Genomic DNA, 13933 nt, shown 5'->3' with positions numbered 1-13933 from the left:
TTTCAGGTCACATAAGCTCACTTAAGAGGTAATGGTTCTCGCGCACCCCAAAGATCCAAAGAAAAGGCAAACGGAGTAATGAAGAGGTCTCTTGCCACACGCTTTGTCTTACGGTATATGGACAGCACCCAGATAACGCACGGATGATGTCGATGACTATTCAGTTGTCCTACATCACAGATTTCATGCTAATCATCATTAGAAAGAAATCGAAAAGATCTTGAAGCTTTCTGCCTCGCTACCCAAAACTGGAGCCCCGTTATCTCCCAAGCTCAAGAACTTGTTGCTCCCGCTTTCCAAAAAGTTGTAGACACCCGAGCCTTGGTAAGTAATGTTGAACACAGCACTCGAGTTAACAGACCCGAACTGCAGATTCACATTGAGGAATGGGGTGGTGGCGTTAGAGATAGCAGTAGCGTCCGTTATGGATGCGGCAGAGGAGATTCTAAAGCTTTTTCCTGTGGCGATTTTGGGATCTGTGGCATGAATCACAAAACGTTGCGATGGCGTGTTGATCTTGTCGTTGGTGGCCGCAGAGGTACCGAGGGAGGAGTCATTCGAAGATAGTGCGAGATTTTTCGTACTAGATTCGATGACGAGGTAACGACCTTCAGTCAATGAGCCTAGCGCGTGGTATTTATACGTAAGTGAGGGAAACGAGTCAGAGTGCTAAAAAAAGCTGTTGAACATACCTCGCACAATTTTATAGCCCGTTTCGGTGAACAGGGAATCTATTGGGGTTTGTTGCCCGTATGGGATAGGTGGCTGAACGTGGCCTGAAAAGGTATTCTCACAGAATACGTCCTATGGAGCAAAAGAAAAAGTATCAGCCTCAATGGCTGTAATCATTAAAGCCTAATGCGAAACGTACGCCGTCAAGTAACGAGGTAAGAGGATCTGTATGAGGCGGCGGAGTATCTGGGAGCGGTGCGGCAGAGTAATCAGGCTAGAATACAACACAATAAATTTTCGTTGAACCATCAGAGCAAAACGAAAGTAGACTGGTGTACGTTCTCAAAATCGAACATATTCGTCAGGTTGGACATATGCTCTCTTCTCCAATCGTTGATTTGTGTATTAATGAACGGTGTACCCTTAAGGGAATGAGTCTCCGGCGATATCAAGAAGCGATAAAGAAAATCATACCCTGGCAGCTGCCCACTGCTCTAAAAACAGTGTTTGCGAGATGTGATCTGAAGGCTCGGTGAATACAATGCCTCCGCGGGTCCATGGTGAGATAACAGTAAACGGTAACCGAAATCCAGGTCCAGTTGGTGCGGGCTGTCCTGTAAAGGGGTTCTGGAGGAAAATTAAATCTTGAGTAATAGGAAACGAGGGGGTAATTAAAAAACGCTCACGATAATCCATTCGCCTGGGGTGTTCTCTGGTCTAGTTGGAGATAACAGTGGGTAATTAGTACTGCATAGTGAGGTATGTTGACTGATTAGGCATACGAAGTGAAAGGGATAACGCTATGTATAGAGCATTAACCTTAGTTTCGGAATGAAACATACAGATAATGGACGTACTGGTCACCCCATCCTCCGGTCTCATCGAAGGAGATAACGAGAATCGTTTTGTTGTATTTGGGAGAATTGACGATCGCGTTGACGACTTCCTTTTGCAACCATCCACCATCTATGGGACGGTATGGAGGATGCTCGGAGAGCTCTGCCGGGCCTGGATAGATTTATCCCACTGAGCCGCCGAGAACAGCAAGAGGGATATTAGGCTCACCGATATAGAAAGAGACGGCTGGTAGAGTTCCCCTTGAACACACAGTGAGCTACTTTCACGGTCACGATTTAGCCCGGCGTACTCTGCGGCTTGCTTCTTTAACAAATCCAGTCCACCTTGCCAATTTCCACCTCCATTCATGGCCAAACCTGCATAGTTGCGTATCAATTTACCAGGGATCGTAGACTGAACCGAACGGGACGTACCACGCTGAGCAAGCTCTGAGGTTGCGTTGTTGTCAGCCAAATTCTGCCAGAAGACAAAATCAGGTAGAGGATTATCGCCGAAACTGTAGAATGATATATATTAGGCGAAGAACGTGAATATTATTTTGGATACGCACTTGTCGAAAGCCTGAAATTCTTTCCATGAAATGCCCGCATCTTCCAGATATTCAGGTAGCTAATAAAGTGAAAATCGTTGTCTCAACCGTGTACATTTCCAGTTCACGTCCTTACGGTCTTCCAATCGAACGGATAACTATAGCGCAACCTAAATTAGTGACCTGAAGTCATCTGAAAGGGAAACAGAACCGCACCAGGTATAATTTTTGGGCGAATCAATTTCTGTACCGTTTTCAAGCCTCTGCGTGAGACTGGAGCATCCCGGGGTCTCATTATTGTCCAAGACGGGGCCCTGCGTAGTGTTCACATTCCCTCCCGGTACACTAACACACAAACGCTGTCAGAGCAATATCAATATCATAATTGTAACGCATACGCAATGCTGCCAGTTTGCCATATAACACGATTAGGGTTAGTTGACTGTAAGAAAAATACGATGAGAACACAGGTTGCTTAAATAGAACTATCTAACTTACTGCGATAACCCCCTGTTGGTACATATCCCCTACAGTCCATCCTTCGGCAATAGCAAAATGGACAGGAAGATCTGACCGCCTGAAGTGACCCCATGACTGCGGCATGTTTGCTTCGACCCAAAGATCCTGGGAGATAGATGAATGTTAGCCAAGCAATGTGCATCCGATATGTTGAAGGTGCTTGCATTTTGTCCAGAAGCCAACGCAGCATGATTTTCTGCCCAGCCGTTCGATCCAGCTGTCATGCATTGTGTACCATTGATGAATTGTCCGCCTTCAGCAGCTAAGTACCACGGGAGAAGGAAGTCGGTATCGTTTGATAGAAATGAGTTGACGCTTTGAAAAAACACGGAGCGACCATCAGGATCGACCTGGACACTGAGTTGATACCGCTGTTCATTCAGTCACGGTTACACAAAACAGAGTGATCGTCAACTCACTTTGGATCTTTGAACCCTCGAACTCCTGCCATAGTGCCCTTTGCAGATTGATAGGCTCTATTTCATGAGGCAAAGAAGATGGAATGACTTACGAAGTAATGGTCGAACGCTCTGTTTTCCTGCATGAAGAGAACGATGTGTTCGACCTCGGCCAAACTGTCTGCAAAAGCATAAGAGACCCAAAAGGTAACGAGGATGGTGTTCAAAAGAGAAATCATTCTCTAGGAAAGCCTAGCTTCTTGAACCCAAGCCTAACCATGTTACTCATATCCATTATATACACAATCGCGAAGGCTTCTTTGACTTTTGTGTAGCTTTCTAGTAAATTTGTGCGAGGTCACGCTGCAGTTCCAATGATAAGTGAAGCAGTAGCATATGGCTTTCACAGCACGTTCGAAAAGTTGGTATGTAAGCTTTCAAGGCTTCACCAAAGCCAGAGCAAGTTATTCATAGAACAAGGAACGACGACGACAAGATGGAAAATTCTCAACCGAACTGCCGCCTCAGTCCGGCAATCTTCCCCGCAATAAATCAATGCCTTCTTTTCATCCCACGCAGGCGTTCGCTGGGGGGCGTTCCTCGCACGTTCTGACTCTACAACTTGAACTAGCAATGTACTCTTCATTTGGCAAGCAATCATGGGCACAAGGCTGTCTACCTGGAAATATGCAGCTATACCAGCTTTAATCCTTGTCGCGCTTATCTCCCCATCCAACCTGATCCTCAAAAAACCTCTTTCAGTCTTCTTCTCATCAGAGGAAGTTTCAAGATTTCATCTGTTCCCATCAAGCCATAATTTGCGCTCAGAAACCACAAGGACATACAACTTTACGCTGGCTGAAGAATTGTTATCGCCTAATGGAGTGCAAAAGACAGTGCTTACGGTCAATGGTCAGTCTCATTTCGGTTCAGTGACTTGAACGAACCTCATCATTTTTAGGTCTCTTTCCTGGACCCACGATAGAAGTCAGATCCGGTGATTTGCTTGTAGTGAACGTATACAACAAATTATCCGAGGCTACCAGTTTACACTGGCACGGTATCAGACATCCAGCTGGTCCGTCTACCACCCCCATGTCCCGTTACACTTGCTAAACTCCCGACTTCAGGAAACAACTCGCAAGATGGGGCTGCGGGCGTAACCCAATGTCCAATACCTCCTGGTGCAAATCACACCTATCGTGTATACCTTTCGTCGGAACAATATGGAACCTTCTGGTGAATACTTCGACTGGACACCATTTAGATTTTCAATTTCGTAACGACTTATCAGGTATCACTCCCACCAGTCTACTCAATTATCAGACGGACTTTTCGGAGCATTGATTATTCACCCCCCTGCTTCTCTTGCCGAAAAAGCACGACCTCATCAGGATGAGCTCAGAAGTGAACGATCTCTCAGATACCGTAGAACGTCTCAGTCATCCAGTGTCTTGGACCAAGTCATGCTTGTTGGTGATTGGTACCATCGCTCAGGGAAGGAAGTTTTGGATTGGTATCAAAGTCTGCGCTCGCATGGCAATGGTAAGCTTTAACACCTTGCTCATTCGGATCGGTTTATTGAGGATATCAATGCTATAGAGCCAGTCCCGGATGCCATTCTCAACAACGGGCTTCAAGTTTTCAACTGCTCTAAGAGTATCGCCAAAATCATCTGCGATCCCAAGCAAGGTCGTACCCCAACGTTCCGTTTACACCCTCAGCACCAAAACATCATACGTCTCATCAATCCCGGGTAAGAGAAGTCAGTATATTCATTTCATGCACAATGTCCCTGATAGTCATTGTAGCTCTATAGCAGAAATTCACATATCTCTTGATTTCCATCTTTTCCGTGTGATTGAAGCTGATGGGACCCAAATTCAGCCTGTGATCGTCAAGGAAATAACCATCGCCCCTGGTCAGCGATACGCGCTCGAAGTTATCCGCGCTGATGAGGGCAAGTATGATCGATTTTGGCTGAGACAACGGGTGAACTACGAGGATTTCAAGTATCCGTATGTATTTCGTATGTATCTAATTTTTGATCAAACCTATTATTCCTCCCAGGAATGTTGCTTTGGACCTCGAGTCGAAGTCCATCGTGACGTACGGCCCTCGTCGGGACTTGAACTTACCTAGCAGCCAAAGTTGGTCCGACATCAAGGCTGAAGAACGTCTCGATCCATTGTCACTCCAACCTCTGGATCAGATAGCTCGCGTGCTCCCTCCTGCGGACGAGACCTTGATGATGTATGTGACGACAATGATTCGAACTGCGACGGGGAATAGACCCTTTGGATACGTCAACCAAACCACATGGAAACCAAATCTAACAAATCCCGTTTTGGCAAGAAACGAGTTCGTTTCTTCCTCAAAAGAACTCATCGTTCCTGTCAATGTCGGAAACACGTCGAACTCCATTGTTCTGGACATCATCGTGAACAACCTCGAAGACGGCCCCCATCCTTTTCACTTGGTGCGTAATCGCCTGGTTTTCCGTATGATGCTTTGACTTATTTCGTGATCAGCACGGACACCATTTCTGGCCTTTGTACACATATGAAGCGGTAATGGGGGCGGGTTCATACAAATGGGAACGACCGCCTACTTTACCTACGACTGCTCCAGCTTTGAGGGATACTTTCGTCGTCCCAGCCAGAGGATATGCAATATTCAGGGTGAGATTCGATACCCCTGGGATGTGGTTGTGTAAGTGCAGTTTTTCATGGCGGTGATAATTTTCTGATGCAAATGGTAACTTGCAGTCCATTGTCATGTGCTGGTGCACTTACAGTCAGGTTTGTGAAAATGCATGTGCACTTCAGTGATTCTCTGATAGTTTTTTTCCGCTCAGGTATGGCTATGATATTTGATGTTCTCAGCGATCGCATACCGCAGGAGGATAGGATAAATGCGGCAAATAGTTGTTCCTAACTGTACTATCCATTGGGTACGCGTTGAATATCAGTTGTCTACTTCTTTTGTGTCGCGGGCCTCCAAATTGCGGCGAAATGGCTTGTAATGCACAGAGCGGTCCGAGCAGTTGAACTGTAAGCGGTCCGCACATCTGTTACCTCGAAGAACATTCAACTAATGAAGCTCACATCTCTTGTATCAGATGAGACTATGAACATAAGTTTTGCAGTCTAAATAAAGCCTGCCGTACGTTTGTTCGGCGAAATAAGAATGATATGTGACGGGTCCGGTTTCTTAACTCTCTTCTATTTTGCAGAATTGTCCTTGGTAACGCGGCCAAAAAAACCCCGCATACAAAATGTTATTTTTCCGAGATGCAACGCAAAATTGATTTCATGAAAGAGGGCCCCGTCCGTGCCTAGAATGCTTGAGTAAAAATTTCATTCACTCATACGTATATAAACTTCAACCATCTACCGCTAACCACCAATTCCACTACAGAATGCACACAACCTTTGGAAAGTTCATCGCCTCTGTCTGCGTCGTTGCAGGCCTGGTCTCTCACGCTGCTGCTGATACGTGGGGACCCGCATTCTCCTTGGGTCCAACAAAGGGAGCAGTCATCGGAACCACCACTACGTTCATCCCCGGAACCCCTCCGGCGGAAGCTGAAACGTAGGTCTTGCATGACAAGAGCCTCTATTTTTTTTTACTGATGTTTGTTACAATAGTGGTCTTTACCTCTGGATTGGCATCAGCAACGGTACCAGCGGGCTCATCCAAGCCGGTGTCGATCAAGACGCGGACAATTCTTAGTAAGTCCTGCGTTTCTGCAGCAAGTTTCAACAACTCATCTTCATCTAGCTGTGGCGCTTCCGCTACAGAGTGGTGCCTCAGTGCGAGTTATTTCGGGTAAGTCAAGCGTAGTTCCAGGCGTGGGCAGAATTGACTTGTGTCACTAGTATCGGTGGACAATTCGATGGACCCTATGTCGCCGTTAGTGGGAGCACTGAAATAGGCATCGCCTACACAGTTAGTGATTTGACTTTCGAACCAACTAGCGATGAATTGTTTCTCTAGCTCAGCGGGCAAACCTGGACTCAAACTGTCACTGTAGCTGGCAAAGTTGTCTCAACACTGACTAGCGGTACTTCCTGCTTCACTCAATTGACATGTACCTCTCTCATATGTTTCCAGAGGACGGACCCCTTATTGAAGGCGGATGGGGAACCGGGACTGAATGTCAACAGAACTGCAAAGGTGAGATGCATGATTGAAGACAAGATAGGATTTGATATAAATCCCTTTTCTATATTCTAGGAACCGCCAGTGTGCAGGTAAACGACCGCCATGTTCCCGATGGTTTGAACTCACTCATACTTTTGTTCTCGAATAGCAATACCTGAACTCCGTGATTTACCTCTCTGAACCCGACGAAAACTTCCCAAATACACTCGGTGTCGGTGCAGGAGTTGTGCATACTCCCATGGAGACGACAGACGGCGGTCAAACCTGGACCATTGCATCTATCACACTTCCAGTCTACACGGCGCCTCCTGGTAACGACAACTGAGATCCGTACTACATAGTTCGTTCCCAGACGCATTTGCTTGTGGGTTATTGATGTTCGCCAAATAAGATACCTCAATCATGATGTCCATTTTCACAATCCTTACATAAATACCTCAATACACAAAATACTCATGGGATTTTGAGGAATTTGAACGCTGGTCCTCTTCCTCGGAGTCCACCTCCCTTTGTAAAGTGGAAGTTGGTGCTGTAATCAACCCTCAACCTCATCTTCCGGCATGCTGATATCTTTGTTTAAGATTTCTGATTTGAGTTCTTTTCGCTGCGGATAATCTTTTTTCGGGACGAATCAGAGGAAAGGAAAGGAAAACCGACACGGTCCCATTGAGGAACAGCCGGGGCCCATGCTACACACACTGCGCTAGATGTGTGACATGGATGTACATAACCAACAATGCTGTGATCAGTGGGTTAGCACTGTCGCACAATCATCGGTTAAGCACACGACAGACTACAAGTACTGCGCACCGGAATTTGTGATGTGTATTTGAGACATTCATTAAGCATCAGTGTACAGGTGAGACTCTGGTATGTATGGTTCGCGCCCTGCAAAGACAGCAAGTACATCATAGACATATTTAGCAGTCAGAGTAAGAACACGTCGGTCAAATAGTACACGTTGTAAAAGGGCATAACTTGAGAGTTGGTGCTGCATCAGAACAATGTCCGGTGCTGTTCGGTCCATTTCCATCCAGTACTGTTCACGCAGGCATACCAGAGTGAGTTGTGCCTCACATACCATCAGTGCATGACATTCATCCTCAACAGCCCCTCTACAAAAACGGCAGAGTCTCCACTCCCGAGGAATTGGAGAGCGATACCGCTCCTCATACCGCAGGCGCTCGATGCTCAGTGCGTGGCTGGAAGTGATCAGTCGAGTGAAAGCGTGTCGATGTTTGGGAACTTTGATCACGTCCAAGTAGGCACGCAGAGTAATTATTGGGGAGGTGTGGAGTTGCTGACCATCCTCCCGGAATTCCAGTCGATTATGTAGAAGGTGAACACGCACAGATGCTTGGATGTCGCTGGTTAGAGATTGCTCGCAGGACTGCCTGATATCCTTCCGGAGCCGCGCAAGATTATCTGCATCAGTAAGCTCATCTACAGTGCAGTGGACAGGGATTGGTAGCTTTGACAGTGTAGATCGCAGATCATTCACCCATGTAGCATGACCAGATCGTGCCAGGTGGAGCGAGTGAGTGAATGCATCCCGGACCACACGGTGGTCAGGCTGAATCAGGAGGGACTGGAGATAGCCGAGTGCAAGGCCCAGACGCCGGTACCGTATGGGTTCAATCCCCAGCTCAGTGAAGAGAATGGCACGCATGGACCGCTTGCTAATTCCGAGCAGTCGCCGTAGGTATTGACATTGGGCCTGTTCAAGATCTCCAAGGAGGGAGAGGTCGATGTCCAAAACGATCTCGCAGCCAAATATGAGGTGGGGGTCAACCCGTGCCATATAGAGGATTATGCCTTCTCGTGGTGGGAGGCAACCAATTGCCAATTCCAGTGCAAACGTGGCGCGAGTGATATTTCGCGCTTTGGATGCTTTGATGTTATAGACTGTCTGCAGGATGTACCGATGTGTCGAGATGAACTGGAGACCAACATACTTGTAGGAGTCGACCAGTTCGATAGGTTTACTATCAATGAGAAAGACTGGTAGAGTCCGTGGTAAACATCCAAACAGCATCCACTTGGTTTTCTTGATACTGATAACCATGGAGTTTCGTCGGCACCACAAGAAGAATGCATTGAGTTTAACTTGAAGGCCCTCAGGGGACATGGACCAGATAGCAACATCGTCTGCCTGCTCCACATGTGAGACTGGTAGGCCGTTAAAGAGTACATCGTCGTTGTGTATAGGGATGTCAAGGTCAGAGAAATAGATGTTCCACAGCATTGGGGAGAGGGTGTCGCCTGTCAGGACTCCGATGAGGCTTCGGAAAGCTGATGATACCTGGTCCCCATGCTGCACCACGTAGGTCATACGAGCATACAGCATCTGAAGCCAGTCAAACAAAGGGCCAGACATACCTAAGCTGAAGAGTTTCCTCCATAGCGTTGGGATATCGGTAGATGGGAAGGCATTCTTCAAGTCAATAAATGCAACATATAGGCACTTTCCCTGTGCGCGCGCTTCTTCGATAGCACATCGCAGGATAAAGGAGTTATTGTGTGTACGGTACCCCTCCCGAAAACCATTCTGGGACCTTGGTAACACATCCATTTCCTCAGCCCACTCACGTACTTGGTGGTCAATGATTAGGGTTAGCATCTTCAGTAGACAAGACTCCAAGCCAATAATTCGGTAGCTGTCAGGCTCAGTCGCATTCAGGCCAACTTTTAGTATCCCCACCAGCACAGTTGTAAACCACTGCTGTGGCGCGTCGATATCGAAGATGCATCGGTTGAACAGGGCAGCGAGAGTAGTATTGGGGATCTTTTCAATTTGTTGGTATGATATAGTATCAACGCCCCGTGCACTCTTTGTACTACGGTGCCTAAGTTTCTTCTTGCACTGGGCAACATCGCCTTCCAAAATAGGTCTCGAGAAGAACTGACCATTTGTATGGTCCAAAGTGGTTCGTGGAATGGAATCAGAGAGTGCAGCATTCAGCTGCCGGATGTTGTTGTCAAAGTGTTGGGGGGGGTCAGGAAGGGGGTTCAGTCGTGCTTTAAACACGTCGTGAAGTTGGGAGGCAGTGACACGGACAGGCCGTTTCTTTGCATCAGTCCACTCCCTCACATAACCCCAGAAGGAATGAGCACTATTGCATGAAATCAACCTGGACATGTTTGCACGTTGGTGTTCACGCTCACGATCTCTACCCCTATGGGACTCCCTAGTGGGGGCATCATCCTCCTCTCGATCCGGGTCATGGGGGGCCCCAATTGACTTGGCGTTCACTGGCGCATGCTCAGGTAGGTTAGTGGACACTTTTCTTGTACCGGACCTTTCCACACCAGGATAACCCAGGGTGGGCTGTGACAGAGGATGATCTGCAGGTAATACCCAAGTAGAGGCTCCCGCATCCTTTGCTGCTTTTGAGGCTAACTCAAGAGCTTTACATAGATGACCATTCAGCTTGCCAGTTGCCTTGCGGAATTCAACAGGAGCAATGCGACTGCGTAGGAGGGAGACAGCCAGCTTTATGACATCACTATGAGCACAATCCCAGGCATGCTCCGCGTTATCCGCAGCCCAGAAGCAGAAAGAGTGGATGAGATACTCCGAGGAAGTATAGAGGAGAAGATGTTTCTCTGGCCTCTGAGCAGCAGCCTGAAGAGCCAGTATAGTTGCACAGAGAATAGCGCGGTTTGCAGTGGGTTTAGGAGTTGCTGAGATATGATAACAGGCATTGTGGCTGTTGTTCACACCCCAGTAGGAGGAGAGGGCAGCTTGTGTTGCACCATCTCTGCAGCGTGAGCAAGAAGCAGCAAGGTACACTGTCAGTGTCCCATTATCTGCAAAGGTTGGGCCATATAAGTTGTCAATGGCCTGAGCAGTTGTTGGGATCACCGCCAATGCATCCTGGACCAGGGTATCGAGGCTCGTAGGAGGGAGGTGATGAGAGGCTGGGGGCTCACTGACTGGGTTCCCCAAAACAGGCTGTGTGACATGAGGGTGGTAGGGGATAGTTAACTCAAGTGCGGCGTGGTCTGAGAGCAGGGATTTTGAAATACTCATGGCACCAGGACGGAGATTGTCTACTGTGGATGCCAGCACATAGTCAATTACTGATGCACCCATTGGCTGAAACGATGTGAGTTGGCCCGGGGAAGAGCTTTCAAAGGAAGTTCCATTGAGTATATGGAGCCCATTGTCTGCGCCAAGTTGCAGAATCCAGTTACCTCTTGCATTCGAGACAGTATCCAGTGATGACCTGGGTGGACTGTCTGCGCAGCATATGTGGTTACCGGTGCGGCCATTTAAGTCAGCAAGTACAAAGACCGGCTTTGAGCTGGAACAGCATCGAGTTATAACACTCGCCATAGACTCCTTTGGGTCAATTTCTGACCAATCACCATATGGCGAGCCGGAGGGTAGCAGGTACCCACCGATAAGAAAGTAATCGGGGGTTTCCACCACCACAACATCCGGAGCAGAGAGATCAGGACGAGCATCAATATCCAGACTTGAGCGAAAGATAGCGGCAACACCACCTCCAGCACGTTTCAGCTGAAGTCGGTCAGGGCGTGGGGATGATATAATATCGTAGCCTTTGGGGAGAGGTAGTGAGTCCTCTTGACCCGGTCGGAGCCATGTTTCTTCCACCATAACAATATCGAACTTCTCAATATATTGCAGGAAGACGGGATCATGTAGCTTCAAGATAAGCCGGCCATGTATATTCCAACCAACTACCGTAATACTTTTAACGTAGTTAGCTTGGAATAGTCTTTATAAAGGATCAGAAAGACCGCTTACAACTGCGGGTGAGTGGTAGAAGAGGAAAAGGTAGTAGTACCGTCGTTAAGGTGTTCACAAGAGTCACTACATTTTAGGTGTGATAGTAAGGACAAATGGTATTCAATAACACATCATTTGCCTCACCATCCCATGGGACCAGATCCCAGTCCGGAAATATCATCCGGAGGACCATAACCGGGGGCTCGTATGCTTTGTTGATTGCCAACACCACTATTCTTGGGCTGAAGGAACTCATAAGAGTGCGTAGACTGAGGAGAGGGACGCTGCATAAGTGAAACACGACAGCCTTGAAGGCCTCTTGGGCAGCGCTCGGTGACAATCCACACAAATTGGGAAGCAGAATCTGCTGCCTTGAAACGAACGACGACATGAGGCGGTAGACTCGGGTCGTTCATACGATACCCTGCGATCACAGTGGGAAAGGCAGTGTTTGTCGCATTAAGTATCTTCCTGACAAGGCTAGCAGTGCCTTCGTCAGACTTGACCCCCTCTACCAAGACGTCCGTGTATGCAGGATCGTGGCGAGCACGCTTAGCCGCAGGCTGGGCAAAGTCCACTGTAGCATGTTTAGGCATCGCTGAATAGGGGGATGTAAAGAGTGAAGCAGCAGGGATCAGATTGGAAGCAAGAGGAGGGAGGGGTTGCAGCGGCGGTGGCGGCGAGTGCAGCGTTGCTTGAGATAGGCGACCACGTAACTCTGCAATTTCTTTCTCCAGTTCAGGAACACGATCCCGAACTTCCCCCATTTGTAACTGGAGTAGGTTCGTCACATTGGAATGTTCACGATTGACCTCCATAATAGTGTGAACTGCCTCATGCATGTCCTTCCACTCGTCAAAGACTGCGAGAGTGGGAGGCATTGTTGGTGCTTGAGAGACTGGAACATCTGAGCACATCCCCGACTCATTCATGCGAGTATCGAAGGCTTCACGGAGGGAGGCTTGAACCGCTGCTAGGTCCTGCATGTTGTCAACAACAAGTCGACGTTCGCTTTCAGCACCCTGGCGCATGTGATGAATAAAAACAGCCAGACGAGCGACGTTGTCGTTGGTCCGATTTCGTGCTTGGGTGGCAGTTTCGGATGGGGGCGGAGGAGTGAGATTGAGGGACTCAAAGGCCTCTTTTTCAGCAGGCTCGATAGCAGGTGATGAGCTAGAGCATGCCTCAGGGTGTGGTTCAGCAGGTTCCTTGCCTTTGGGTGATGCAGTAACTGTAGAGAACGTCCGACTGGACTGGCGTTGTAGGCTACGGACATTCGTAGTTGGAATTGGGATATCCGGTTGGCGTGTGGTAGTTGCAGTAGGTGCATTTTGGTGAGAAGATGTTACACTTGCCCCAGTATTTGGGGACGTGTTCTGAGCCTGAGACCGCGCCAATGGAGCAAGTGAAGTGAGAGGGGTTGGATGACCCGGAGAGGGCATGGAGGGGGAGGGAGATCCGGTGATACTTTGTGTAGACGGGAGGTCCATGGTGGGGAGTAACCGGATCGAGACAGAGGTCTGGTTATTAAAGTGTAAGAGGACGGTGCAAGGGCAGTGCAGGTGAAAATTTACATCATGAGCATTGGAAATTACTCTTGCCATGAGACATTTAGAAGCATCCGCTCGCAGTCCGACTATGACTCGGTCGCTATACTTCGGCTGAAGGCCCAAGCGACGACACAGAGATGGCCTCGTGGAAAAGTGTAGTGACAGTGAAGGAGTAGAGACGACAGTCAATGTTCAAACAACAGGACTCCTCTAAAATGGAACCGGACGCGCCATGCCATATCTCAGGCCGTACCCAGCTTTGAGGTGGGCAGTTCATTTTGAGTCATCCTTGGGTTGACAGTAATGGTGGGACTGTTGAGAGGAGGTAAGAGCGTCAAACGCGATGACCAGCTGACCAATACAGTGAGGTAAACGTAGAACAAATTTAAAAGCTACTGGGGCATGCACACGTTGGTGCTTTGTAGATGTCAAGTCCATGCCGCGGGCCTCCATTCCGCCGCTCGGGATTCCGAAGATCCATTCC

The 13933-nt window shown here is 48.2% G+C and overlaps 5 protein-coding genes across 5 annotated transcripts; 2 read left to right on the top strand and 3 right to left on the bottom strand.

The window, feature by feature from the left end:
- Positions 1-19: 19 nt before the first annotated feature.
- C8R40DRAFT_333365 (phosphoesterase family-domain-containing protein) lies at positions 20-3318 on the bottom strand. Its single transcript, XM_046234737.1, has 19 exons — positions 3090-3318; positions 2998-3035; positions 2743-2935; positions 2558-2683; positions 2458-2501; positions 2276-2404; positions 2196-2217; positions 2081-2139; positions 1944-2026; positions 1820-1886; positions 1738-1769; positions 1530-1680; positions 1455-1472; positions 1359-1389; positions 1147-1299; positions 1011-1094; positions 872-946; positions 693-804; positions 20-623 (listed from the first exon to the last, which is right to left on the bottom strand). The coding sequence occupies exons 1-19, from the start codon at positions 3213-3215 to the stop codon at positions 199-201; spliced, it is 1968 nt and encodes a 655-aa protein (XP_046085348.1). The 5' UTR covers positions 3216-3318; the 3' UTR covers positions 20-198.
- A 175-nt stretch (positions 3319-3493) lies between these two features.
- Positions 3494-6326, top strand: C8R40DRAFT_1110189 (multicopper oxidase-domain-containing protein). The gene is made up of 11 exons (XM_046228316.1): positions 3494-3888; positions 3938-4054; positions 4107-4215; positions 4271-4521; positions 4579-4732; positions 4788-4994; positions 5047-5455; positions 5508-5688; positions 5745-5777; positions 5834-6029; positions 6098-6326. Exons 1-10 carry the CDS (start codon positions 3636-3638, stop codon positions 5911-5913), a joined length of 1794 nt encoding a protein of 597 aa, XP_046085347.1. The 5' UTR covers positions 3494-3635; the 3' UTR covers positions 5914-6029; positions 6098-6326.
- Positions 6327-6397: 71 nt separating this feature from the next.
- On the top strand, positions 6398-7468 carry C8R40DRAFT_1171792 (uncharacterized protein; the record flags this gene model as incomplete). The annotated part of the gene is made up of 8 exons (XM_046231764.1): positions 6398-6570; positions 6627-6710; positions 6760-6807; positions 6858-6927; positions 6976-7042; positions 7093-7155; positions 7216-7232; positions 7292-7468. The coding sequence occupies 8 exons, from the start codon at positions 6398-6400 to the stop codon at positions 7466-7468; spliced, it is 699 nt and encodes a 232-aa protein (XP_046085346.1).
- A 3141-nt stretch (positions 7469-10609) lies between these two features.
- Positions 10610-11176, bottom strand: C8R40DRAFT_1047873 (uncharacterized protein; the record flags this gene model as incomplete). The annotated part of the gene is made up of 1 exon (XM_046224464.1): positions 10610-11176. A coding segment is annotated over one exon (567 nt), but the record flags the coding sequence as incomplete, so codon positions are not given.
- An 863-nt stretch (positions 11177-12039) lies between these two features.
- On the bottom strand, positions 12040-13512 carry C8R40DRAFT_1195514 (uncharacterized protein; the record flags this gene model as incomplete). Its single annotated transcript, XM_046233079.1, has 2 exons — positions 13474-13512; positions 12040-13419 (listed from the first exon to the last, which is right to left on the bottom strand). Exons 1-2 carry the CDS (start codon positions 13501-13503, stop codon positions 12040-12042), a joined length of 1410 nt encoding a protein of 469 aa, XP_046085344.1. The 5' UTR covers positions 13504-13512.
- Positions 13513-13933: the final 421 nt, after the last annotated feature.

Source organism: Lentinula edodes (assembly GCF_021015755.1).
Source record: "Lentinula edodes strain Le(Bin) 0899 ss11 chromosome Unknown C8R40scaffold_22, whole genome shotgun sequence".
In the NCBI taxonomy this organism is placed as follows: Eukaryota; Fungi; Basidiomycota; class Agaricomycetes; order Agaricales; family Omphalotaceae; genus Lentinula; species Lentinula edodes.
This window is presented reverse-complemented; position numbering and strand designations above follow the sequence as displayed.